Genomic DNA, 26,885 nt, shown 5'->3' with positions numbered 1-26,885 from the left:
ATCCTATCACTGCCTCTAAGGTCTTTTCCATCCCTATGATTCCTTATATGATAAGAAATACTAACACTTTATTATTATTAAATAATACAGTATTAAAGAGACGTGGTGGCACAGTGGTTAGAATGCAGTATTGCAGGCTAATTCTGCTGACTGCCGGCAGTTCGATTCTCACTGGCTCAAGGTTGACTCAGCCTTCCATCCTTCCGAGGTCAGTCTGAGGATCCAGATTGTTGGGGGCAATATGCCAACTCTGTAAACCACTTAAAGCACTATGAAGTGGTATATAAGTCTTAAGTGCTAGTACTACTGTCCTGTGATATCATAAATACTTGACACCCTGAAGTTTCTTAATGCAGTTTCCTCTCAGTTCCTTCAAAATTGTTGTGATGGACAATCCTTCTATGTCAAAGTGCACAATTCTGTAATAATTCAGCTTTTTTTAAGTGGGTGGCCTTCATATGAGGTTTGTAATGTCAGAACTCCTTGTCAGAGGTGCCCCCAGTGTTCATGGTGGATATCTTGATTGAGGTTTAGATAAGATATCTTGATTGAGGTTTAGATCCTGGCATCAAGTAGTATCCCAATAAATATTTGTTAAGTTATTTTTGAAAATGGAATGGTGCAGGCTTCAAGGCAGTGGACTATGGTTGGAAAAAACCAAACCTAGTAAAATGTCAGAAACCCCTCAGCAAACTTTGGTTCCCGGTTTAAGATGTCAAGCAAGCTGCTCCTGCTACAAAGCCTGGTTATTGTTCTTTCCTGAATGAGGAATCCAAGCCATTTGTAAACAAAAGAATTACTCAAATATAGGCCACAGACTAAAAATACATTGGAATGGAGCCCATGGACGAATGTGGATTCCTCTGCCTTCTAACAATGCAGTGAGGCAAAGAGCCGATTGATAAATTAAACTAGTGATACAAAAGGAATAAAGCTCCAAAGTGGGAGGGAGATCCAAAAAAAAAAAAAAGAAGAGAAGAGAAGAGAAGAGAAGAGAAGAGAAGAGAAGAGAAGAGAAGAGAAGAGAAGAGAAGAGAAGAGAAGAGAAGAGACCCCAGGAAGATCTTCTTTGGAAATAAAGTATGCATATGTGTTTGTGTGCATATATGCATATCTATGTTAAGCATTTATTTAACATTTACACACATATATCCAGAGGTGGGTTCTACTTACCTTTACTACCGGTTCGCATCGTGCCTGCGCGTGCTCACTTCACTTGCACCCACACATGCTCTTCTGCGCATGTGCAGATCACCTATGATAACATCCGGGTCAGTGGGTGGAGCCTCCCGCTGGTTTTACTACCGGTTCTTGCGAATTGGTCCGAACCGGGGGCAACCCACCACTGTATATATCGGTTACCCATACAGAATCAATCAAAAAGATTTACACATACTTTGCTAGAGAGACGTTGCATGAGAATGAGGCTCCAGCATGAGTCCGAAAGCTTGAAACCTCTGGTCCCAGTGGCCGATCCAGATTGGATCTTGCAACATTATCCTGGGACAGGTATATTCACCTTCATTTGGGAAAAAGATTTATAGCTAAAATCTGCAAGGTTGGCTTGTAGAATTCATTTGTCCCCTTTGGGGATCATTTTTCAAATAGAACATTACTACATTCTTTTTCATGAATCAACCATCTCTGAATATATTCAGATATTGTGTTACACAGTTTCCCCCCCTATTACAGTATGTCATTATTCTAATTTCCATGGTGGAGGATTTACTAAGAAAGAACAGATCCATAATCTATTTTGTTTTATTTTTATTTTAGCTTCGTTCCTACCAGTCGCCTTAACCATTACAGCAAACAAGGGCGAAGTTGTCAACATTTCTTTCATCAGAAAGGTTTTTAATGAAGAAGACGCAGTAATCTACAAAAATGGTATTTGTGTTTTTTTCTTTCCTTTCTGGATAATACTGTACAAGTAGTCTTCAATTTAGGTTGGTCATTTAGTGACTATTTTAAGTTACGACAGACTCCCCCAAAGCTACTTAAGACCTGGTTAGAGCCATTGCAGTGTTCCTGCTGTTGTTCATCATTACGACCAACCGCAGGGATGCTCCATCCCTTCCCGCCTCCCTCATTATCTCCCCATGGAGGCCTTGGGCCTGGTCCCAATTCGGCCATTCAGCAACTTAAGGGAGCTGTGCAGCAGAAGCTATCAGTGCACGGGAAGTTGTTAAGAGCTTGTAGGGCAAGGCCTTCTTCCCACACAGCCACCCAGGGACTTGCAGAACCCAACCTGCTCCTCAGCCAGCTCCAGGGCCCAGCAGCACCCAAATCTACCTTTCTATTTTTTGCAGAGGTGCCCAGCTGACATGATGCAATGCGATACCATACAATGTGATGCAATGTGATGCAATGCAGTGCCATGCCATGCAAGGCTCAGCTTTCCTACAGAGGCCCATCTCGTGGCAACCTCGTGCTATTGTTAAAAGTCTTTGGACTGTCTCAGTCATCCAGGTCATGGTTGTCCCAAAGGTGCTTTTTCAGGAGGCAATTGGACTTCCTGGTGTTTTTGCTTTGAGGACACAGATAAACCTCCAAATGGCCTCAACGTCTCTCTAAAAGGATGCAAATGACCAGCTGTCTGCCTGAGATATAAGTCCTTCCATTCCTCACCATCCCATCAGAGCTGAAGAAGCTTCTTGGATGAGAAGTGAAATGTCTTCAAAGAAAAAAACAAGAAAGTCCAGTTGCCTCCTGAAAAAGCACCTTTGGGACATTCATGCTATTGTGCAAGAAGGTATGAGTAGTCCTCGGTTTACCACAACCATTGATCCCCAAATCTCTGTTGTTAAGTGAGACATTTGTTAAGTGAGTTTTGTCCCATTTTACGACTTTTCTTGCCACAGTTGTTAAATGAATCACTGCAGTTGATAAGTTAGTAATCCGGTTGTTAAGCGAATCTGGCTCCCCCATTGACTTTGGTTGTGAAAAAGTCGCAAAAGGGGATCACATGACCTTAGGACACAGCAACGGTCACAAATACGAACTAGTTGCCAAGCATCTGAATTTTGATCACATGACCATGGGGATAATGCAAAGGTCATAACTATGAAAAACGCTCATAAGTCACATTTTTCAGTGCCGTCGTAACTTTGAATGGTCACTAAATGAACCGTTGTAACTGTTGTAACTACCTGTACTATTGTTAAGAGCCTAGGGGGCTTCTTTTGTCGATGGAGTTTGAGGAGCCTCCTTAAAAAAACGGAGCCCCCTTCAGGCTTACAAAGAATAGTACATGTTGTAGAACAATTTGTGGTTGTCTTGAGGCAACCTCTGTAGAAAAACTGAACCTCACAATCAGGGGCGGGATTCAGAAATTTTACCAACCGGTTGCTCTGTCCGGTTGCTGGGTGTGGGTGTGGTGGGCGTGGCCTACTTGGCCTCCTGCACCATGGTGGGGGCATTTTTACCCTCTCCAGACTCCGGAGGCTTTCCTCAAGCCTCCGGGAGGGTGAAAACAGCCTCCCCTGGGCTCCGGAGGCCCTCCGGAGGCCAGAAATGGGCCCATTTTCGGACTTCTGGAACTTCCAGTAGGCACGTTTTTCGCCCTCCCAGAGCCTCCAGGTGGGCCCTGCACTTACCTGGCATCCAAAACAGGCTGCATGGAGACTCCTAGGAGGGGCAGGGTGGGGTGGGTGGGGTCAGCCAGTCCTTGAAACAACCGGTTCGGCAAACCAGATTTATTTACTTATTTATTGGTTCGATTTATATGCCGCCCTTTTCCGGAGACTCAGGGTGGCTTACAATGTGTTAAGCAATAGCCTTCACACTTTTGTATATACCTGCTTATTAGGGCTTTCGGGGGCCCCCCTAAGCGGTGTTCTTTTTTATACAAAGTCAGCTTATTGCCCCCACAAACCGGGTCCTCATTTTACCTACCTCAAAAGGATGGAAGGCTGAGTCAACCTTGAGCCTGGTGAGATTTGAACTTGCAATAATTGCAGGCAGCTGGTGCTACTTAACAGTGCTTTAGTCTGCTGCGCCACCAAGGCTAGATTAAAATTAACATCCAGATCGCCCGAACCGGTCCAAATTGGCTGAATCCCACCCCTGCTCACAATACAGTGGCTCCTGCTGTCCAGCTTTCAACTCCTTTGGGTGGCTGAGTGGCCCGATTAGAAGCAGAATAAGTCATGCCAGAGTCCTAAATGGCATGGAGCAAAGTACAGGATGCCTTGGGAGGTGAAGAAAACCTTCGGAGGCCCAAGGCAGTTGGGCCTAGGCTTGAACTATACCTCCCAAGTCTTCCCTCACCCCTGACGCACCCTGTCTTCTGCTTAACAACCTGTGCTTTTGTTTAATGACTGCATCAGGGAGAACAGGGGGTGGGAGTCATTAAGCAAGGCTGTGTCACTTAATGGCTGTCACTGCTTACAAATATAAGGGGCATTACAGTCATAAGTCAAGAACTACCGTGTACCTGACCAATTAGAAGCCTGCAATGTTTATTCTGTGCTATGGGAAAACTCATCACCATTATTAACTACATGTGGGGATGAAGTGGGGTGAAATAAATCCTTATGATGATGACAAGCCTCTTCATAGAGTACATATCTCACACATTCCTTAGTCTTGTTGTGAACATATTGTGGGAAAGGAGAGGCAGCCACTTAACTGTACACCTTTGCCAAATATGTATCTAAAATTTGGGAGACCATAGATAGAGTTCAGAGAGTGTATGACACCAGATGGGGAGAAAGTACAACTTCTATATTCACTCATCTCTAGTGAAATTTAGGTTTTCATTCCATAATGTATATAGGCAACAAAATAATCTATGACCTCAGGGTTCCAGAACTATTAACTTCAATATATCTTATTATCTAAAGTTATTATACCCTTAAAAGGTTATTTATTTAATGGCTGATAAAGAAGCACATACATTACTACTTATTGTATTTTTTTAATACATTGATAACTGTATTTTAAAATAATAGTTTTGTTTTGTAATCTGTGTGTTTCATTTTATGCATTTAGATGCATTTTTCTGAAAAGAGGTTCATAAGCTTCACCAACTCTCCACATTGAACCAGAACCTTGATCTAAAACAAACCAACATGTCTTTACATCCCACTCCAGCTACATCCTATCAAAAAAGCAGCAATTGGGTCAAATTAGTGTTGAATCTATGATTTATGGTGATTGTATTTTATGATTATGATTATCACTTGTTGCTTGTATGCACATTGCGAGCTTATGCACCGGAGACAAATTCCTTGTTTGTGTCCAATCACACTTGGCCAATAAAGAATTCTAATTCTAATTCTAAATTAAAATGTACAATCTTCATGGTGGAAGAATGATATAGTAGCTAATTAAAATGATTAAGGTGACAATCTGGAAATCTCAGATTGGATAACTGGATACCACCTAACCAGACGTATTAGAAGAAAAAGATCCAAGTTGCAAAGGGTTTTATTTTGTACTTCAAATGTTAATTGATCTGCACATAAACCAAGAAGTGTTTTAACCTGAGCAGTAGCAACAATTAGATATAGTAGCTCCCCTATCTGCATGCGAAAGGAAATAAGAAAAATCACAAATGTTCCATTTTATCCGTGCTCATTGTTTCATACATTCAAAATATTAGTAAAGCTTTTAGATGTCAAGTGATGAATGTGTGCTATGGAAAATCAGTTGAAGACGTGTTCCCATTGTTCTCAGAAGGCAGCCTCATTGATTGATCCACATCTTCAATTATATGCCTTTGGATTTTTCTTTCTATTGCAGGTACGTTTATATATTCTGTTCTCAAGCGAGTTCCAGAACTGCTAACAATACCCCTGTCTTCAGTTCACCTTGATAATGCAGGAGTTTACTCAGCCAGATACATAGGAGGAAGCCATTTCACTTCAGCCTACACTCGATTGATCGTACGAAGTAAGATTTGATCAACTCCTTAAACAGAAAGCTAAAACAGGAATCCTTTGGCCTTTACTCATAGGATGTTCTTTTAACACTGAGTCACGGGTAGAGATATTATCTGCCTCTGGGGTTCTGCTACAAGCAAGCTGAAATACTGCCAACTTTTTTTTTTTAAACTTAAAAAGTATGCTTAAGCTGGTAGTTTCATTTGGAAGAAAATACATCATAAAATGCCAGTCTGAAACATGCTGCTAATTTGGATCAAGGTGCCAGGCCACCTTACGTCTGAAAACTGCTTCTCCATATCTCACTCTATCATTCTTTTGAGGTCTTTTTTTAAAAAATTATTTTCTTTTAGTACAAACATTTCATCTTTCATTAAACAGTGTGTCGTCTGAGTACAAATATTTTGTGCAATAACAATTAAAGTTTACAACCATGTTCATTATTTATATCTATTCTTAGATTTATATTAATATATAACCTACCTCCTATTTATAGCATTTGTCTTTTTAGCTTATTTAATTTTATAATACGTTTCCATATTTCACTCCTCTGCTATTATTTCTAATTTTCATATTTAATCTCTAACCATATTATTGATAAAATAACTCCCATATACTATAATAGTCAGATTCTTCCTTTCCTTTAATTGCAAGTGTTAATCTATTCATTTCTGCACATTCTAATATTTTCTTAATCACATTCTCATCCTCATTCTTTTGAGGTCTTGAGCAAGCTATTTCTTGCACATCTGGCTTTTTACAGCATAGCTCTGGAGAGGTTTAGAGAGCTCTGGTATAGCTAAGGAAAGAGACACATCAAGATTTTTTTTCCCAAACAAAAATGTCTAGTTTAAATCTGATTTCCCTCCAAAGTAAAAACCAGTTAACTTGCAGTTTTATTCACTTTCAGCTAAATATATTTTTACCCACCCACTGGTTTTACTTACCAAACCCTCAGAATTACTTTCAGGCTATCCAACTTCCTCACTTTTACCATTCTCAAAAGCCCCAGGACAGATAATCCTCCATTTATGACCAGAACTGAGCCCAGAATTACAACTGTAAATCATACCAGTCATTAAGTGGGTCCATCACATGGCTGACCTGATTTTATGATTTTTTTGTGCAGCAATTGTTCAATGACTCTGCAATTGTTAAGCAAACCTTTTGTCTGTAATGGGTGTTTTTTGCTGGAAACAAGAAGTAAACACTGGCTTCTGGCAAAAAAAAAAGTCATAAATTGCAGTTATGTCACTGCAGAATGCGCCAAATGCAAGTAGCTTGTTGAGCATTACCTGGCAAGCATGGCCGGGAGATGGGCTGTCAGAATTTTGAATACAGTTTGTAAGCAACTTTTGGGGAGGTCTGTTGTAACTTTAAATGGTTGCTAAGCAACCAATCATAAGTCAAGCACTACCTGTATTACCCACAAGCCTACCAGGGTCCCCTCCAACTAACTGGTGGGCCTGCAAAAATTGGCAACTAGTCAGTGCTTGACGTCTCATGTTTTCCTCATTCCATTTGATTTTTGTGGGAAGAAAATAGTGCTGCACGTCTGAAACGCAGCAAGTTGCCACAATGCCTTGCTTTTGGTGGGGAAGAAGGACAGTCAGGAAGCCGGAAGGCAAACCTTCCCATCAGTGGGGAAACAGCCAATCCTGCAGTTCCACTGTTAACACTCAAAACTGTCTTCTCAGTTGGAACCCTGAAGCTTCCTTAAGCTGAGTATTAATAGGTGAAGCTTCGGAAGAACTTCTGAAAAGTGATATTTTGATGTGGGTAGTTTGTCCATCCAACATCAACATAAACCGGATGTGTGGACTTTGCAGCCAATAAACTCAACCTTAGCCTATTCGGTCAAACTTGGTTACCCAAAAGAAGCTTAATAAGCCTCTCATTTTATTGCCCAATAAAGAGATACAGGAGTGAAGTAGGGCAGTAGATTTCAGGCCACCCTCACAGATTGTGTTATTCTGGGTAATTTAGACCTGGTACACACATCAAATTTCTTGAGTTAAGAGGAAATTATGCAATCTGAGTTATGAAAATTGTGTTTTGAAGACCACACCCAGCAATGATTGACCGGGCTAAATGAATTCATTGAGATAGCATACATTATGTTCTTCCAAATATTTGTCATCCCCTGTATTTGGCTTCCTGTTTTTGTTCTTTAATCTTGATTATTGTTAGTCTTTCAGTTGCCAGCATGTCTTATGAGCTCGGGGCAACAGCTTGCCATTGATTGGAAGGCACTTTGGTGATTGTAACAATCTTGTAGTGTTTTATCATTTTGTCACCAAGGATGAATTATCCAGGCTCACATGTGACTATCAGGCAATTGTCAAAAATCCTGTCAAGATAGACTCCTTGAAGTCCAGTTCAAGTCCTGGTGATTTCACGGCTACAATCCTTTTGGTTTTATTGACAATCATATTAAAGTGGGGCCCTCTATAAGGAATCCAGTTTAACAACTGCTTACCTGTACTTTTCCTGTAGTCTCTTCTGGAGGGAGGGAAGGAAAAGGAGAGGAAACAGGGAAAGAGAGAGCAAAAATTATTTCAAAGAGAGACAAAACCATTCTTCCTCAAGAGATTTCTTTTAAGATGATACAAATAAGAAAGGCTGCTCATTCCCTTACTACGCTGTGCTCCCCTTGACACTGAGAGGTACTCCAGTGAAGATTTACTAACCCAAGCCTATTCTATCTGAGATCCGTTTTACTATTTACCTTACCAACTCTTCTTATGTTTTTATGTAAAGGGTGTGAAGCTCAGAAATGGGGACCTGAGTGTTCTTTTCCTTGTCCAGACTGCAAGAATAATGGCATCTGTCATGAAGATACTGGAGAATGCATTTGCCCACCAGGCTTTATGGGGAAAACATGTGAGAAAGGTAAAAGGGGGGGGGAAATCGTGTGTCAATGAACAATTTCCACTAAAACAGTGGATCAATATATCGGATATATTAACCACATTTGAGGTTTTATGGTTTAGAAGCTACCAAAAAAGTAGTATTTATAAAGATACTGGTGGTGAAAAGCAAAAAATTATTCCCTCTCCCTTCATAGTATAATTTAGGACAGCTCAAACCTATAAAGGTTTCCTTGCTTTTAAGGAGGAATTATACTGAATCTATCTATCTATCTATCTATCTATCTATCTATCTATCTATCTATCTATCTATCTTTTTCTTTCTTTCTTTCCTTCCTTCCTCATTCCTTCCTTCCTCCTTCCTCCCTCCCTCCCTTCTTTCTTTCTTTCCTTCCTTCCTCCTTCTTTCCTTCCTCCTTCCTCCCTCCCGCCCTCCCTCCCTCCCTCCTTCCTTTCTTTCTTCCTTCCTTCCTTCCTTCTTCCTCCCTCCCTCCCGCCCTCCCTCCTTTCCTTCTTTCTTTCTTTCTTTCTTTCTTTCTTTCCTTCGTTCCTCCTTCCTTCTTCCTCCCTCCCTCCCTCCCTCCCTCCTTTCTTTCTTTCTTTCTTTCTTTCTTTCCTTCCTTCTTTCCTTCATTCCTTCATTCCTTCCTTCCTTTCTTCCTTCCTCCTTCCTTCCTTCCTTCCTCCTCTCTCCCTCCCTGCCTCCCTCCCTCCCTCCCTTCCCTCCCTCCCTCCCTCCCTCCCTCCCTCCTCTCTCTCTCTCTCTCTCTCTCTCTCTCTCTCTCTCTCTCTTTCTTTCTTTCTTTCTTTCTTTTTTTCTTTCTCAATCTTCTCAATCTATCCATCATCATATCATTTATCAACTGCCCAAATCTGGGAAGTCATGTCCAAGTAAATAAATAAAGCCTGGTTTCCCAGCACTTGGAGACATAAAAGTTTAATGTATGATCTAAGCAGGGATGTCTAGCGATTGTGCTTCACTTACTACACTGTAGCTGTTGACTTCCAAGGTAAAGTAAAAAAATGAGCTCCCAGCTAGAAGTTACCCTCTTCTCTGTGTGTCAGACAGAAAAAAAGAGCTTTGTTGAGTGAATATTTAACACCATGCTTTCTTTCTGGAGGATTCTGCTTTTGTTATACATGCTATTACTTTTACACTTTGAAAATAAAGTTTCCTTATCACAATTTTCATGCATCCAATAAATATTATTTCACCTCACTTTAAATATTGTCCTTTTTTTTTTTTTTACCAAACAAACAAACAAACAAAGCTTGTGAAGAAAACACATTTGGGAAGGCCTGCCAAGAAAAATGTAAAGAAAAATCAGGATGCAAATCTTTGGTGTTCTGCTTGCCTGATCCATACGGATGTTCATGTGCCTCTGGATGGAAGGGACTCCTGTGTGATGAAGGTAAAATGAAATATGAAAATTAACTGTGTAGTTAGGACAATATATGTATTTGTGGAGGGAGCAAGGGATAACTCAGCTTATATAAAATGTATTCTTTTGCTAAGAATATATTTTAATTCTAGAAAAAAAGTACAGTGGGATAGTTTGGTCATTTTTTAATCCAATCTCTGGATTAAACTCATTCCTTCTATGCTTTTTAAAGCCATATATTCTAGTCAGCATCTCGGCTGAATATTGCACAAGTGCTTAAGGAAGTCGATACATATTTTTCTGCCAAGAAATGATATGTAGGTAATCCTCCTTTAATGACTGCAACTGGGACCGGTAAATTGGTCATTAAGTGAAGCATTTGCTAACTGAAACTAAGACTGTGCTTATGATCTTACTTTAAGCTTTTCTTTGTGATACAGATTTGTAAACATTGAAAATGTGAGCATTGATCACAAAGCTACTTTTTTCATCGTTGTTGTAACCAGAAACAGTCATTAAACGAGGGCTAGCTACATATGGGAAGAACGCAACATTTAGACAGCTGTAAAGTTCAGTTTTGCTCAAAAATATATGAATTCCAAGGGTAAAACGCACCCTTTGGAATATATTCTGCTGGGGTCTGGACTTCAGCAACTCCCTACCAATGTGAGAGAGTATGATGTCAGTCAAATATAGCGTGGTCTAAAACAGGGGTGTCAAACTCGATTTCATTGAGGGCCGCATCAGGGTTGTGTTTGACCTCAGGGGGGTGGAGATGGTGTGGCCAGGGTGGGTGTGGCCAGCTCAACGTCACTTGTGTTGGGGGCGCCTGTGGTGGCCCGAGCGCTCTGCCAGAGAAAACAGGTATTAACTTACAAAGCTTTCAAGTTGTCATGAGCAGGAGGGAGGGAGAACTGATGGAGCTGATTGATTTCCCTAACTGAAACTACATTCCACAGATGCTTTTCTACCGCAATCAGTAGGAGAGTTTTGGGTTTCACAGCAAGCCAAAGTGGTTAATTGGAGAATGTGATTTATGACATGGCCAGAGAGGAGGGGAGAGACGGGGTCATAGGGGAACGTAAATCTACATGGGATTAGTTCTAACTACATCCGAACATTTCCAAAATGGTGCTCCTAATAAATGACTGTATTTCTTTTGAAGTTTGGCTCGTGGCTCATGAATTAATCAGGGCATCTTTCGGAAACTTCACAATGGGCTCCTGAGCTGTTTTCAGTGTGACAGCCTCCTGCAACCCTCTGCCAGCGAAAACGGAGCTCAGGAGGGGTGCGTGCGGCCCTTCCGATCTCTGTTTTTGCTGGCAGAGACACCATGGGCCAGTCCCTCGCTGTTTCCAGGGCGGCCCTGAAGGCCAGTTCTAAGCACCCCGTGGGCCGGATCTGACCCAGGGGCCTTGAGTTTGACACCCCTGGTCTAAAAGGATGGTGATCTTTTGAATAATGATATTCAGGGCCATTTGCTATGTGTGCAACCTAACAGTTATACTGGTACCATTCATTTTGGCAGGTTGTGAGCCTGATTTTTATGGGCCGGACTGTAAATTGAAGTGTAACCACTGCAGTAATCGAGGAGCATGTGACAGCTTTAAGGGCTGCATCTGCCAGTTTGGGTGGCATGGTCTGCAATGTGAAAAAGAAGGTAAAGCAAAGGTAACCCTGTAATACCACACCAGTTTGCATGTTTCGCGTAATTTTGGCACCCAAAGATGGGTACCTTCTTCGCTTGTATTCGAAGACAAATCAGCATGAAAGAAAACTACACTAAAGAATTTATGGAGGATTCATGACCCATCATCCAGCAGTTCCAGAGCTATTTTCTTTTTTTAATAAAGCAAGCATGCTATTAGAAAAACAGCAACACAAAAAGGTATTTAAGTCTTCCTTCCAGTAAGTCCTCCTCTCAAAAACAGTTTTTATATTCTCGTTTTCTCTGAAAGAGAAAATACAGCCTTCCCATCAGTAACAGTAACAGAGTTGGAAGGGACCTTGGAGGTCATCTAGTCCAACCTCCTGCTCACGCAGGAGACCTATACTAGGGATTTGAACCGCCGAACTGCCGATCTTTGTGATTGACAAACTCAGTGTCTTAGCCACTGAGCCACCAGTCAGGCTATACCAACATACACATACACATCCAACATACACATCCCAGGTAGCATGACATAATTAGCATCGCTGTACATGATACTGTATATTGCTTTACAATTAATACTCATAGCTTCTGTTATTAATTATATATATATATATATATATATATATATATATATATATATATATATATATATATATATATATATATATATATATATATTCTGAGGTTTTCGCGGGTATTTGTATGTAGGTCTTTGGTTATTCAGGTTTTCTCCCGTGTAAATTTGGAAGTGTCTTGGCGACGTTTCGACGAAGTCTCATTCGTCATCTTCAGGCTGATGTTTTCGGCTTTGTGCTTTGCTCCTAGAAGCACGAAGCCGAAAACAGCAGCCTGAAGATGACGAATGAGACTTCGTTGAAACGTCGCCAAGACACTTCCAATTTTACGCGGGAGAAAACCCGAATAACCAAAGAGAGATAGATAGATAGATAGATAGATAGATAGATAGATAGATAGATAGATAGATAGATATATATATATATATATATATATATAGTAACATTCTGGTAGAACAGTATTACAGTACAGTGTACAACTTCCTCAGTAACTAGAAGCTGTTGGATTTTAAGTTGAGCAGTAAGAATGTTTTGTAACTATGATAATTTTCATAAAAATGACAATTGCCTTGATACATTCAATTGTTATATATACTTTCCTTAAAATATTGGATCAAAATATTCAAGAAAGTTTTAAAATAATATTAACACCGGTCCCTTGAGCTACGCTTGATACACAAAGCCACTTAGACCTGTCCATCTTGTTTTAGAGCAGGTGTGTTCAGCTTGTGTCTTGAAGGCTGCACGCAACCCTGGACAGCTAAAATACAGCCCCACAAGATTTTAAAGGTTTAACATTATTATGCGGTTTATATACATTAACTATATTATATATTTTATATGTGGCCCAAGATAATTCCTCTTCACTCAATGAGTGAAGGCCCAAGCAAGCCAAAAGGTTGGTTACCCACATTTTAAAGCAGGGGTCCCCAACCTGTGGGCTACAGGCCACTAATGGGCCCTGAGAGGTTTGCAAACGGGTCACGGAAACAGCCAGCGAGCGCATGCAATGCATGTGCATCAGAGATGGGTTTCAGCAGGTTCTGACCAGTTCTGGAGAACAGGTAGTGGAAATTTTGAGTAGTTCAGAGAACCAGTAGTAAAAATTCTGACTGGCCCCGCCCCCATCTATTCTCTGCCTCCCAAGTGCCAGCTGATCGGAAGCTGAACCTTCCCCTGGATTGGGGAGGGAATGGATATTTTACAATATCCTTCCCCTGCCATGCCCACCAAGCCACACCCACCAAGTCATGCCATGCCCACCAAGCCATGCCCACAGAACCGGTAGTAAAAAAATTTGAAACCCACCACTGATGTGCATCCTCACTTGTGTGAGCAGCGGGTGAGAGAGAACCGGTAGTAAAACCGGCGGGAGGCCCCGCCCATCCACTCCGACGTCACCAAAACGCTTCTGCGCATGCACAGAAGCTTCTGCACATGCGCAGAAGAGCACATGCAGCCCCCTCTGCAAACCAGTAGTAAAGGTAAGTAGAACCCACCCCTGGTGCACACACTCTGTTTAAGTGAGTGGCAGGCACACTCACCGCTCACGCAAATGGAGCTGCGTGCGCACACTTGCCAACTGCTACAGGGATCTATCCCTTCTCCCCACCCCTGATCCACAAAGCCAGACTGTTTTAAAGAGAATAATTATTTTAGATTTTTTAAAATCCTGCCTTTATTTTTTTTTATATAAATAACTGAAGACAGAAAACTTACCTATTATTCCTTCCTCCCCCTATTTTCCCCACAACAATAATTATTTTAAATTTTTTAAAATCCTGCCTTTATTTTTTTTATATAAATAACTGAAGACAGAAAACTTACCTATTATTCCTTCCTCCCCCTATTTTCCCCACAACAATAATTATTTTAGATTTTTTAAAATCCTGCCTTTATTTTTTTTATATAAATAACTGAAGACAGAAAACTTACCTATTATTCCTTCCTCCCCCTATTTTCCCCACAACAATAATTATTTTAGATTTTTTAAAATCCTGCCTTTATTTTTTTTATATAAATAACTGAAGACAGAAAACTTACCTATTATTCCTTCCTCCCCCTATTTTCCCCACAACAATAATCTTGTGAGGTGAATTGGGCTGAGAAAGAGTGACTGGCTCAAAATCATCAGCAGGCTTTCATCCCTAAGAAAAGGACTAAAGACAGTGTCTCCTGGTTTCTAGCCTGGTGCTTCCTCCACAATGCTTTTGCAACTTCCCAATCTAGTCTACTATCCTGGGATTTCCTGAATTCACTAACCAAGAACTGTTCAAATCCAAGCCTGCTAAGCTTCTTCAAAATCAGACAAAGTTGGCTATGCGCTGTCATAATTTGCTGCATCAAAAGGGGAAAAAAGGAGAGCCTAAATTCATTTATATATCATTCTTCAAGCTCAGGCCATAGAGATTAAACCAACATTTGGGCCAACTGTTGCAATATATGACATACACCAATGTTCATGGGTATGCACATACATGAACGGAGGTTATGAATTTTGTCAATCAATTAAATTTATTTTGGTTCTTAAATCAGGAATGCCATTGTTTAGTTACCACTTGCGAAAGCTCAATGACAGGTTAATGAAATATTGATACCCCCAATTTAAGAAGTAGGATAAATTTAACGTGTAGGATTGTCACTGACAAGTAGATTGGCAGGAGGCCAGTCTGACTCTGATTGGAAGTTATGATGCTTTTCCTATTTACATTTTTTAAAGATGATGATGGCAGCAGTTCAATTTTACAGCTGCCATCTCACTAAATCTGCTCATTAGTTAAATTAAAAAGAGAAAGGGGAAGAGAAATGATTGAACCTGGGCACATCATTCATTGTCTGTTTCTTATATTACTGCCAAACAATTATGTGAATCCCGTAATTATTTCTTCCATTTGCTTTTGGGATTTTTAGCTATCTAAAATGAACATATCATATGATCACAAAGATTTTATCTGCAGTATAGGTAATCCTCGATTTACAACCATTCATATATCGCCACAACATCCCCTTGGTCACATGATCAAAATTTGGGTGCCTGGCAACCAGTATGTATTCTCAACAGTTGCAATATCTTGGAGTCATGTGATCATCATTTGCCACCTTCCCTGTTGGTTTCCAACAAGCAAAGCCAATGGGGGAAGCCATATTTCCTTAACGACTTTATATACAGTATATAAAGAAAAAGCAGCCAACAGGTTGAGCTAAACATTACACTAATCTTCAAATCTCCCTGTTAACCATCTGTTATTTAGCACATAGAAAGTCCAAAAACGGTTTCCAGTCTCTTATCAAGCTGTCTAGTCAGGGGTGGGATTCAAATAATTTAACAACCGGTTTGCCCAGGATCAGGTTGGCCTTCATGGGAGGCATGGCCCATCCCCTTCCTCCAGCTTCGCCACACATGTGGGACAACCCTCCCACGACAGCCAACCTGACCCTGGGCAAACTGATTGTTAAATTACCTCCCCCTCACTATCAAAATGGATCCTGCGCTGTGCTGCAATGTAGAAATGAGGGAAGGAGGGGGGGCAGGGAGAAGAAAGAGGAAAAACGGCCTTCTTCTTCCCTCACGCCAGCCACTCCATTACCCGTTTCTCCATTGCAATGCAGTGCAGTGCCCAGGATCCACTTTGATAGTGGGGGGGAGGTGTTATTTAACAACCGGTTCACCCAAACTGGTGCAAATTGGCTGAATCCCACCACTGTGTCTAGTCCATTATCTCTAATCAAGGCAGTTAATTCCGCCATCTCTACTAATTCAGTCAGTTTCAAAATCCATTCTTTAATAATAATAATAATAATAATAATAATAATAATAATAATAATAATAATAATAATAATTCAACAGTCGGAATCTCTTTTTCTTTCCAATGTCTGGCAAGCACAATCCTCACAACCATCGCCATGATCACAATTGTGGTCGTACGTTGAGGAGTATCTTTACCTTCTTCATTTGCCATATGCTAAATAAATAAGTAAGCCTCCAACTTTCAAACTCTTAAAGGCCAAGCAGATAGATATCTGTGGATGTGACTGGTCAGAAGCTACAAGTCAGCAAATCATACTGCAGCCTGTGTGTATATATCTGTGATTTACCTCATGATGCTGCTGTTTGCCTGACTATCTTGTTTGCTGTATATATAGATGTAAAATATATCTATTTACATAAAACTACAAGTTCGTGTCAGCGTCTCTGGCTCCCTTTGGACACCTGCTGTGCAATTCCCTGACACAATGTGGTGGTTAAGATGTTGGTCTAGGAAGAGCAAGACTCGTGTTCAAGTCTGATTGAAGATGTGTATCTAGTGGAGTTGCTGACTAATTAAAGTGATTTAATCTGGGCTAATTAAATGACAAACAAACATGGTTCATTACATATGTGTGCAGGTACAGCGGATGAATCCCCCAAGATAGAGACCTTGCTTGATGAAATTGAACTCAATGTTGGCTCAGAGTTCAAGTCGATCTGCACAATTACTGGCAAACCACCTCCTACAAAGGAAGACATTAAATTGATTAAAAAAGATGGAGCTATCCTTCTAGTAAGTTCCTCATCATCTTCTGCTTTTGTAGGAAGGATACGTTAATGGAGACAATTGTACTTATTCACTGAATCTCTTTTGCCTCATTTTCTTGCTTCTTCCCATCTCTACTTGCAGTAAGCCTTAAATTTCAAGAACCCATCCTCTGTTCTGGGGTTATATGCTAAAGCAAATAATAAAGCAGTTAAAATCTCAGCAATAAAACAGGAAGTAGGATGGTACTATGAAGGCACAAACTTTTAGCATTGTCTCATCAAATATTCAAGGTCCATTTTAGATATTAAAACATAAAAGGTAACAGTAAAGGTTCCCCTCGCACATATGTACTAGTTGTTTCCGACTCTAAGTGGCGGTGTTGACTTCTGTTTGAAAGCCGAAGAACCAGCGCTGTCCGAAGATGTCTCCATGGTCATGTGGCCGGCATGACTAAACGCCAAAGGCACACGGAACGCCTGTTACTTTCCCACCAAAGGTGGTCCCTATTTTTCTACTTGCATTTCTTACGTGCTTTCGAACTGCTAGGTTGGCAGAAGCTGGGACAAGTCACAGGAGCTCACCCTGTTACGTGGCACTAGGGATTCGAACTGCTGAACTGCCGACCTTTCAATCGGCAAGCTCAGCGTCATACTCCGTTGATATTACAGTGATATTTTTAACCTGAAATCAGTGTATAATTTTCATTGCCTTCTCTCTGGTGAAGTTTTACCTGAATGTTGATTTTTCTGCTTTGTTTTTTTTAAAAAAGGCAAAAAACATTTAAAAATAGATTATTTTTTGTATTGTGGTAGACATCTAATTTTATTTTATTTTATTTTATTTTATTTTATTTTTTTGTTGCCTAGCCTGTCACAATAACGAAAAAAAGCAACGCATCAGAAGCTTTAGAAGCTGCATTTCTTATTAAAAGTGTCCAGCCTACTGATTCTGGAACGTGGGTCTATGTTGCCGAGACAAGAGTTGGCATGGCCGAAAAAGCTTTTCAAGTTGCAGTTAAAGGTAAATGAGAAACTTCTGCCATTGTTTATCATCCAGATTCCAGTGTCATCATAGCAGTGCTAAAATCCAAATTTTTTTACTACCGGTTTTGTGGGCGTGGCTTGGTGGGCATGGTGTAGCTTGGTGGGCATGGCAGGGGAAGGATACTGCAAAATCTCCATTCCCACCCCACTCCAGGGGAAGGATACTGCAAAATCCCCATTCCCTCCCCACTCCTGGGGGAAGGAAATTGCAAAATCTCCATTCCCACCCCACTCTGGGGCCAGCCAGAGGTGGTATTTGCCGGTTCTCCGAACTGCTCAAAATTTCCGCTACCAGTTCTCCAGAATCTGCTGGATTTCACCCCTACATCATAGCAATTTCGGTGCATTTAGATTCAAGTGATTTCAGTAACTGTTAGCTAAGCGTCAGTGGCTTGATGCCCTGGACATTGCAAACATGACCAGAAAGAAGCAAGCTGCAAATAGTATCAACATCCGTATCCAATGTACAGATAGTCCTTGGTAATCCTTATAACCAATCAAGTAGTGACCGTTTGAAGTTACAATGGCACTGAAAAGTCACTTTTTTTTCTTTTTTTTCTTTTATAACATATAAAAATTCCAATTTCAATTAAACAGTGTGTTGTCTGGATACAAATAATTTTAGGAAATGATAATAATCAAAATGTTTACAACAATATTCATCACATTAGTACTGGTTATAATAATATTAATAATAACAATAACAATATGTTTGCTTAACCAATTTAACGTATCTTCCTTATATCACTGATCCTTTCCATATATTTCCTTGTTTCTAGTTCCTGTTTTTGTCAGCTAACCATTGAAAAAAGTCACTTATTTTTCATACTTACAACCATTGAAACTTCCCCTCGATCACATGATCAAAATTCAGACACTTGGCAACTGACTCATATTTATGACCGTTGCAGTCTTCCGGGGTCATGTGATCCACTTTTGTGACCTTCTGACAAGTAAAGTCAAGGGGGAATATAGATTCACTTAACAACTGTGTTACTAATTTAACAACTGCAGCAACTCACTTAACAACTGTGGCAACAAAGGTCATAATATGGGGGAAAACTCATTTAACAGCTGTCTGATTTTGCAAAATAAATGTTGGGCTCAATTGCGGTTGTAAGCTGAGGACTACCTGTAAATGGATTTTTTCCAAATGCCTTTTAATTGTAAAGTAGAACGCAGGAGATTTACCAATCAGAATGAAAAGTTCAGCCTTTTTCTTTCAGCAACTGAGAATGTTTCCTAGATTAATTTTCTTGGAAAGATAGAAGAGGGATCTATTAAATTCCAATAAGCATTTTCTTAACTGCACTTCGATGCCATACTTGTAAATCAGTGGTGGGGTTCAACTGGTTCTGTCTGGATCACACGAACCGGTAGTAGCAACTGTTGGAGGCTCCGCCCACCTGCCCAAACGTAATATGCAACTACTGCACATGCACAGAAGGCCGTGCACATGCGCAGGGGTGGCACGTGCACTCACATTTGCAAACTGGTAGGAAAGGTAAGTGAATCCCACCTCTGTTACAAGTCACTGCGATTAGATCAAAGAATGGTCAAAGGATTATTCAAAGAAATGTTGCTATCTAAGACAGACCAACACATGTCACTGTCTCTCTCACCCATGAAGTATGTGCAGGGACAGCCAAGTGATTTTGACATCCCCCCCACCTCCCTTTCTTTGTGTTTTTGTGTTTCAAGACAGTCTTGATTCCTGCAACTACAAGTCCATGCGGATTTATGGCAATATTTTTCAAAAGAAGTTTGCCATCTTCTTCTTTCTAGAGCTAAGAGAGAGTGATTGGCTTTGTGCCTGAGGCCCAGTGCCTCAGGTGGTTTTATGCCTCAGGCAGGATTAGGTTTCCCAGTTTCCCAGTTTCTAGCTCAGCACTCTTAATCACTCTACTAAATTGGCTTTCCATTCTTACTTGAGCTTGCAATAAAAGTACTATAAATTAAGTAATTACCAATTTGCTACTATTACATGTCATAATATGAAAGCTCTGATGTCAAAGGCAGTTTCCACACTGTCTAATGGTTAGGTTGTTCCTGAATTGATTGAGTATCTCTGTTGATGCTTCTTTATCATCTGTGAGCAATTGATATGACCATCAGAGAATGCAGTATTTTCTCTAGGGCTTTAAAAAAAGAGAGAGGCAGGTCCAAAATTCAGTGTTATAAATATGATTTTAGTACTTGGTTTCTTAGGCTAATACCCAAATATTTGCCTTTAGAAATAATTTCAGTAGCAGGCCTGGAAACTTAAGAATAGTAAAGGAGTTATTGGCTAATCGTAAGAGCTATAGCTGTATCAAGGACCTTATGAGTTTGCCTCTGTTATCAGAAGCCAAAAAAAGGAGGCACGTTAATGAGAAGAAAAATAAGGCATCAAAGTACTGACTAGGTTAGTGGCTAGTGGCTAAGACACTGAGCTTGTCGATCAGAAAGGTTGGCAGTTCGGCAGTTTGAATCCCTAGTACAGGTCTCCTGCGTGAGCAGGGGGTTGGACTAGATGACCTCCAAGGTCCCTTCCAACTCTGTTACTGTGCAAACTGTTTCAGACAGTCTTCAGTTATGGAAGGGCCTTTGAAGAAAGCAACAGTTTTGAATCAATGCATACTGGGACTATTGTCAGCAAGTCACATGCAATTTAGGAAAACTTGTCAACTTAGTTCAACTTGAAGGAAATGACATCTGAGAATGAGCAAACAGGAGAAATATGGGGAGAGTGGCAGAAGAAAAATGAATGAGAACAGGAAATGGAAGACATCCTAGGACTCGATCTGACCTTCTGAGTCATCTACCACTGGGAGAGAAAAAAAATGGAGCTAATGAGGAATGAGTAGGATGTTGTGGGTTGCAGATCTGACAATCTGGTTGTAGAAGGCTAAATTGCTGCAATAAAAGAGAATGTGAAAGAAGAATTCTGACAACTGTCATTTTCAGGTCACCGAATTTAATTTGCAGATCCCCTCTACAAAGACAAGGCAATAGGCTAGATATGTCATTCAATCGTCTTTAACAATCCCTCAGCCTTAATTCCACAGACAGACAAAACTCATTTCTACTGAGTTTTTTTTTTCCATCCAAAAAAGACTTTTCTAACAGATGTGTTATTATTCCCCTTCTTGACCAGTTCTTCCTGTGCCTCAGAATGCTCCAACATTGATAGAAACAGGCCATAATTTTCTCATTATTGCAACAAATGCTGGATCGTATTTTGGTGATGGACCAATTGTATCCACTCAGATTCTATACAAACGTGCCAACTCTCAATGGATGACAGAGCAAGGTAAGAGTCAAACAAATCAATCAAAATCGCTCTCCAAAAACATTCCACTTACACAGCAAGTCATATCATATCTATGTTGCGCTTGTTCTATGCGTCCAGGATTCTTCAAACTAAGTTTATAAACTGCCTAGAGGCCAACATGTAGGCAGTATACAAACTGGTAGAATGAATGAATCAATCAATCAATCAATCAATCAATCAATCAATCAATCAATCTGCTTTAGCAGAGACCTTTCAGCACTTCAACTATTATAGTTTTCAAGACAATTGGGGGGATCTATGATAGTTATAGTGACATACAGCTGATATAGGTTTACAGTACAGCTAAACCTATAGAATTGGTCCTGTTTAATTCCTAGGTTGGTGAACTAAAAATAAATACAGTATTGTACATCAGTGTTACTTCTGGTATTTATCAGTATCATACTGATATTCATTTCCCGGGTTAGAGATAGGGAGTTTCATTATACTCTTTAACAAAGATTGATTACATGTTAAAAACACTTCAACGCCTTAACAATGAAGTGCATAGTAATTTTATGCTCCAGATTAGTTATTTCTACTTGAGTTCATTTGACTGGTAATTCCTACTCACATCTGAGGCTAAAATATTTGATAGAGATTAGGCAATGTCTGTGTATCCTATTTTTCATGGAACTCCCTAAAAGAGAGGATGCTTGGTTTAATGAATGGCCTAGGATTGCTACGTCTATAAACATAACCTTCTGATTCAATTTCTTCCCTCAGCTTTAATATTGGGTCGCCCAAGTTGAAAGATAAAATTTTAACATACGTCAACCAGTTTGGCTTTGCCACTATTTTTTTTTTCACCATTTCAGAAAGCTTCCTGGGGTGACAAAGGATGATGTTTGTGATACACACTCTTATCCCAGTTCTGTTTGCATTCATTAGATTGCACTGTTTTCTTCATTATTTCATGTGGGGGGAGGGGGAGGGAATGTATTTGACAATAGAACAAAATAAATATGTTTATCTACGTCTAAATCTTCCCTTATTATTTTTGGTATTTTTGGAACTCAGTCACAGCAGACATCTGGCGACTGAACAATCTAGAACCAAAAACGCTGTACTCTGTATGTGTTCGTCTCACTCGCAGAGGAGAGGGGGGAGCAGGACACCCTGGTCCACCAACCGACTTCGTTACAGCTGCTGTTGGTATGCAAATCTTTGGACTTCTGTAAAGGGGATATTTGTCAGTCAGTAGTTGCTTTGTACACATAATGTACACTTTGTACACATAGTGTATAGTCATTTGAATTTCTGGAGTACTACTATTTAACAAGTTTCCTTGGATAGAAGTTACTGAAGACTAATGATGTTTCTGAGATGTAAGGACTACCGTATTTTTCGGAGTATAAGACACACCTTTCCCCCCCCTAAAAGGGGGTGAAAATTTGGGTGCGTCTTATACACCAAATGTAGCCTTGCCCACCCACTGGCCCCCACCCTTTGGCCTCTGCCTCCTAGGAATTTACCTCCTTGCAGCAAGCAGCAAGAAGAAACACCTCGTTTCAGCTTCAGCACAGCCTAATTAGCACAAGTTGATTGTCCATTGGATGCCTCCCAACTCTTAGCTGTTTTGCATGGGCCTCTGCTGCTTGCTGCAAGGAGATAAATTGCTGGGAGCAGATTTTTTTTTTCTTGTGCTAATCAGGCTATGCTGAAAACAAAAATGAAAGTAAAGCAGGCTATTTTCTGTTTGCTGCAACGTGGCTGGGAGGCAGAGGCAGATTTCTTTTTCTTGTTTTCCTTACCTAAAAAGGTGTGTCTTATAGTCCGGAGCATCTTATACTCTGAAAAATATGGTATTTCAAGCTGTGAATAAATGAAGTTTCAAAACATTTACTCCCATAGACTCCTGTTTCTCATTATGTGTTTCCTCAGTTCAGCATCTCAGCATGACTTTCCCTAGAGTCCGTAGCGGTGTTTCTCAACCTTGGTGACTTTAAGATATATGAACTTCAACTTCCAGAATTCTGGAAGTTGAAGTCCACATATTTTAAAGTCAACATCTGGTCCGTAGTATTTCTTGCAGACGTGCTAAATTCTAGCAGATATGCCTTTTTGTGCTTTATTCACATAGTACCCTTTGCTGCCTGTCTCTCCACCACCACTTGTAGGGGAAGAGAGAGATGAACGTTTTGCACTTATCATCCCATTTTCTATTGCAAATACCATTAAAAGCCAAGTTACTATTGATGAGCCACTGAAACTCAATTGTTAAAAACAGTGATCCTTAAGTGATTGTTCAGTTTAATGTCTACTATTGCCAGTCATTGAAATCACATGAGTAAAACGTTGGGAGAGATCTTAGTATCTCTGAGGACACAACTTATAGGTGCTGTGATCTCCTCTTCTCAGGAACTCTAGGATGAGGACAGAAGATAGTACTCAAGCTCCAATTGGTTCACTGGGAGGGCTAATTGAATAATAAAATATTGTCCCCAATTCATCATATGGAGAACTACTGTATGTTAGGGAATACTTGCTCCAAATTATAATATCTCTGACTATTTAATTGTGGAAATCTGATGAAAGAAAAGGCCTGTATGGTTTGTGTCTGGCTAGAATTTTGATTGCTCACTATGAAGTTTTGATTCTTTACTATGGTTCAACAAGAATCTTCTTAGGTTAATAGATGTTCCAGCCATATTAATGTTCTTTCTTGTAATTCCTAAAGGTCTTTCCCCACCAAGAGGTCTGCTCCTTGTTCCTAATAGTACAACAGCTCTAAAACTGTCATGGCAGCCAATCAACCAGCATTTGGAGGAAGAGATCTTCATTGAAGTAGAAAATAAAAGTGTGGTGGATATGAATAGGGAGCATACTACCACTATACAACTCCTAGGAAATCAGACCAGTTTGGTTATTGACAGGCTAGAACCCAGGCATAAGTACATGTGCCGAGTCCGTATAAATAGTAAGTCCAAAGGAGAATGGAGTGACTATCTCTCAGCGTGGACCTTCAGTGACAGTAAGTATATTTTTATTTTAGGTGAAAGGGAGGGGGGAAACATGATTTGTTTTAATGATTAGCTGAATATATCTGCTTTAAATGATCTGACACTGGAAGAGGCAGCCAGAATTGAAGCTGCAGGTGTAACCAGGGGTGGGCTTCAAAAATTTTAGCAAGGAGTTCTCTGCCCGGTTGCTAGGTGGGCATGGCCATGGTGGGCATGGCCTAGTCGGCCTCCTGCACCATGATGGGGGAGGGTGTTTTTGCCCTCCCTGGGCTCCGGAGGCTTTCCTCGAGTCTACAGGAGGCCGAAAATGTCCTCCTCAGGCTCCAGAGGACCTCAGGAGGCTGGAAACAGTCCCGAACTTCCGGTAGGCCCATTTTTTGCCCTCCCTGAGCCTCCGTACATGCCCTGCACATTACCTGCATCCAAAACGGGCCGTGTGGGGACTCCTGGGAGGGGAGGAGCGAGGTGAGCGGGGCCATCCGGGATTTGAGGGTTCTCTGAACTGCACAGAAACTGAGCTAGATGTTCTCCTGAACCCTTGCGAACCCCCAGCAGCCTACCCCTGGGTGTAACTGCATCAGCCCCAGCATACATAGTCAGTGATTAAGGATGATTGTTTTTAATATTCCAACATCGTCATAAGGGTCAGAGGCTGCTGTCTCTTGGAAACTGCTTTGTAACATATGTTATTTATATATACATTATTTTAATGGTTATTTATTGGTTCATGGTTTTAAGATACCATTGAGCATGTAGATCAGGCCTATCAAACTGGTGGCCCGCGAGCCAGATGCATCACGCACAGGCCACGCCCAACCTGACTCTGCAAAGGCAAAAAACATTGCAATATGTCATGATACGTCATGTGATGTGATCGGGTTTGACACCCATGATGTAGATGAAATTCAAAGTTAGTTTGAAATATTAAAATAGAACTTTGTGATGTTCCAGGGACCAAAGATTTATGTGAAATACAACATGTGTTATTTATTTCTTAACTAGGATCCCCTCCTCCCCCTGATAATATCAAAATCATGAACATCACAGATTCTTCTGCTGTTATCTCTTGGTCAGCTGTGGAAGGGCATTCCATCTCCTCCATCATTCTCAGCTATAAAAAATTTGGCAAAACTGAATACAACCAAATCGATGTTACCATCAAAAATGCCACCATCACCCAGTACAACCTCAAGGGTCTTGAGCCAGACACCCTATATTTGGTTCAGATTACAGCCCAGAATAATGTTGGAAAAAGTGAAAATAATCTTTATGAGCTGAGAACTCTGCCAGAATCAAAAGGTTAGTGTCAGCTGAATCAACAATCTTCAATTATTTTTTTGAAAAACTCTAGGCATATTTACTCATAATAAATTTCATTATAGTAAATGAAATTGTAGATGTCGCTATTATAACCTCTTGCTGTCTAGTTGTATCTAGCACCTAAAATCCCCAGAATTCATGACTAATTTGTGCAGTGGTTGGAAATTATCACCCAATATATATGGAGGTCCCAGGTTAGGGTAAACTGGTTATAGCAGCCTGAATGAGATTTCTGAAAATCGTAATTCCAACTCTTTTGGAAGACACCAGGAAGAGTAAGCATGTTGCATAGACTTTCAGACTTTTAGACTACTTTCACTTGACTCAAGGCATAATATTTGTTAATGTCCTTCCTTCCTTCCTTCCTTCCTTCCTTCCTTCCTTCCTTCCTTCCTTCCTTCCTTCCTTCCTTCCTTCCTTCCTAAATTCTAATCTTGTCCTTTGTAAATATATCAACCACAGTATATTCTATCCTTCACTAATTCTTGCTGTCATTCATTCATTCATCATCCTATATTTTCCAGATATTATTAGCACTGTTACATTTTTGGTTTATTTTGTTACATCTTCTGATCATTATGCCTACACACATGCGTGCACACACTCATATACACAGATGCTTGCTTGTTTGTTTGTATTAAGGCTACCAAAACCTCTGATTCTAAGCAATTTCCTGTATAATTTTAAATTAATTTATTCTAAATCCAATGTCTGATCACTTTTCCTAATATTTTGTCAGAGATTAGGCTGGCAATGATCAGAAGTGAAAGAAAATTTAAGAATCACAAATAATGTAAATAGCAGAGAAAATTGCTCAGAAATCCCAATGAAAATCCCTCATGAAGGCTGAAACTATCTTAATCTATAGTAGACGTACATGACAGCTCACTCCAATATTCTGCCAAGAAACTAGGACAATGCCAACATATAAAGAGGAGATGAATCTTTATCCCAAGAGCTACTGGGGAGAAAGCGCAAGACAATTAGTATTGGTGTTTATGAATGTGGCTGGATTAAACCACGAAGAACAGTAGCTGCAAAAATATGTATACATGTGGAATGTCAGAAATGTTAATCAAGGCATACTGGATATTAAGGCCAAAATGTCAAGGCTGAACATTGACATCCTGGGAATCAACAAACTGAAATGGATGGGAATAGGTCATGTTATTTCACGAGAACAGCAGATCTTCCAATGCAGATAAGAAAATGACAAAAGAAATAGAGTAGCCATCATTACTAACAAAAATGTGTTAATATCAGTGCTTGGATTCAAACAAACAAAGAAGATAGAATAATCTCAATTTTAATCAACTGATGTTACAGTGATCCAGGTCTACATTGCAGAAAGAGAACAAATAGA

General features: G+C 40.2%; 1 protein-coding gene across 1 annotated transcript in view; it reads left to right on the top strand.

Annotated features, from left to right (window-relative positions):
• The window catches only part of TEK (TEK receptor tyrosine kinase), a 61,254-nt gene that overhangs the window by 14,479 nt on the left and 19,890 nt on the right, over positions 1-26,885 (top strand). Inside the window, exons 3-13 of the mRNA XM_070935512.1 lie at positions 1,777-1,887; positions 5,746-5,895; positions 8,646-8,777; positions 10,027-10,167; positions 11,666-11,797; positions 16,753-16,907; positions 17,750-17,903; positions 21,063-21,218; positions 22,260-22,394; positions 23,920-24,213; positions 25,205-25,501. Of these exons, the coding sequence (XP_070791613.1) occupies positions 1,777-1,887; positions 5,746-5,895; positions 8,646-8,777; positions 10,027-10,167; positions 11,666-11,797; positions 16,753-16,907; positions 17,750-17,903; positions 21,063-21,218; positions 22,260-22,394; positions 23,920-24,213; positions 25,205-25,501 (1,857 nt within the window). The remainder of the gene's footprint in view (positions 1-1,776; positions 1,888-5,745; positions 5,896-8,645; positions 8,778-10,026; positions 10,168-11,665; positions 11,798-16,752; positions 16,908-17,749; positions 17,904-21,062; positions 21,219-22,259; positions 22,395-23,919; positions 24,214-25,204; positions 25,502-26,885) is intronic.

Source organism: Pituophis catenifer, unplaced genomic scaffold (assembly GCF_029215685.1).
Source record: "Pituophis catenifer annectens isolate HBS135680 unplaced genomic scaffold, rPitCat1.0.hap2 SCAF_2, whole genome shotgun sequence".
Lineage (NCBI taxonomy): Eukaryota > Metazoa > Chordata > Lepidosauria > Squamata > Colubridae > Pituophis > Pituophis catenifer.
This window is presented reverse-complemented; position numbering and strand designations above follow the sequence as displayed.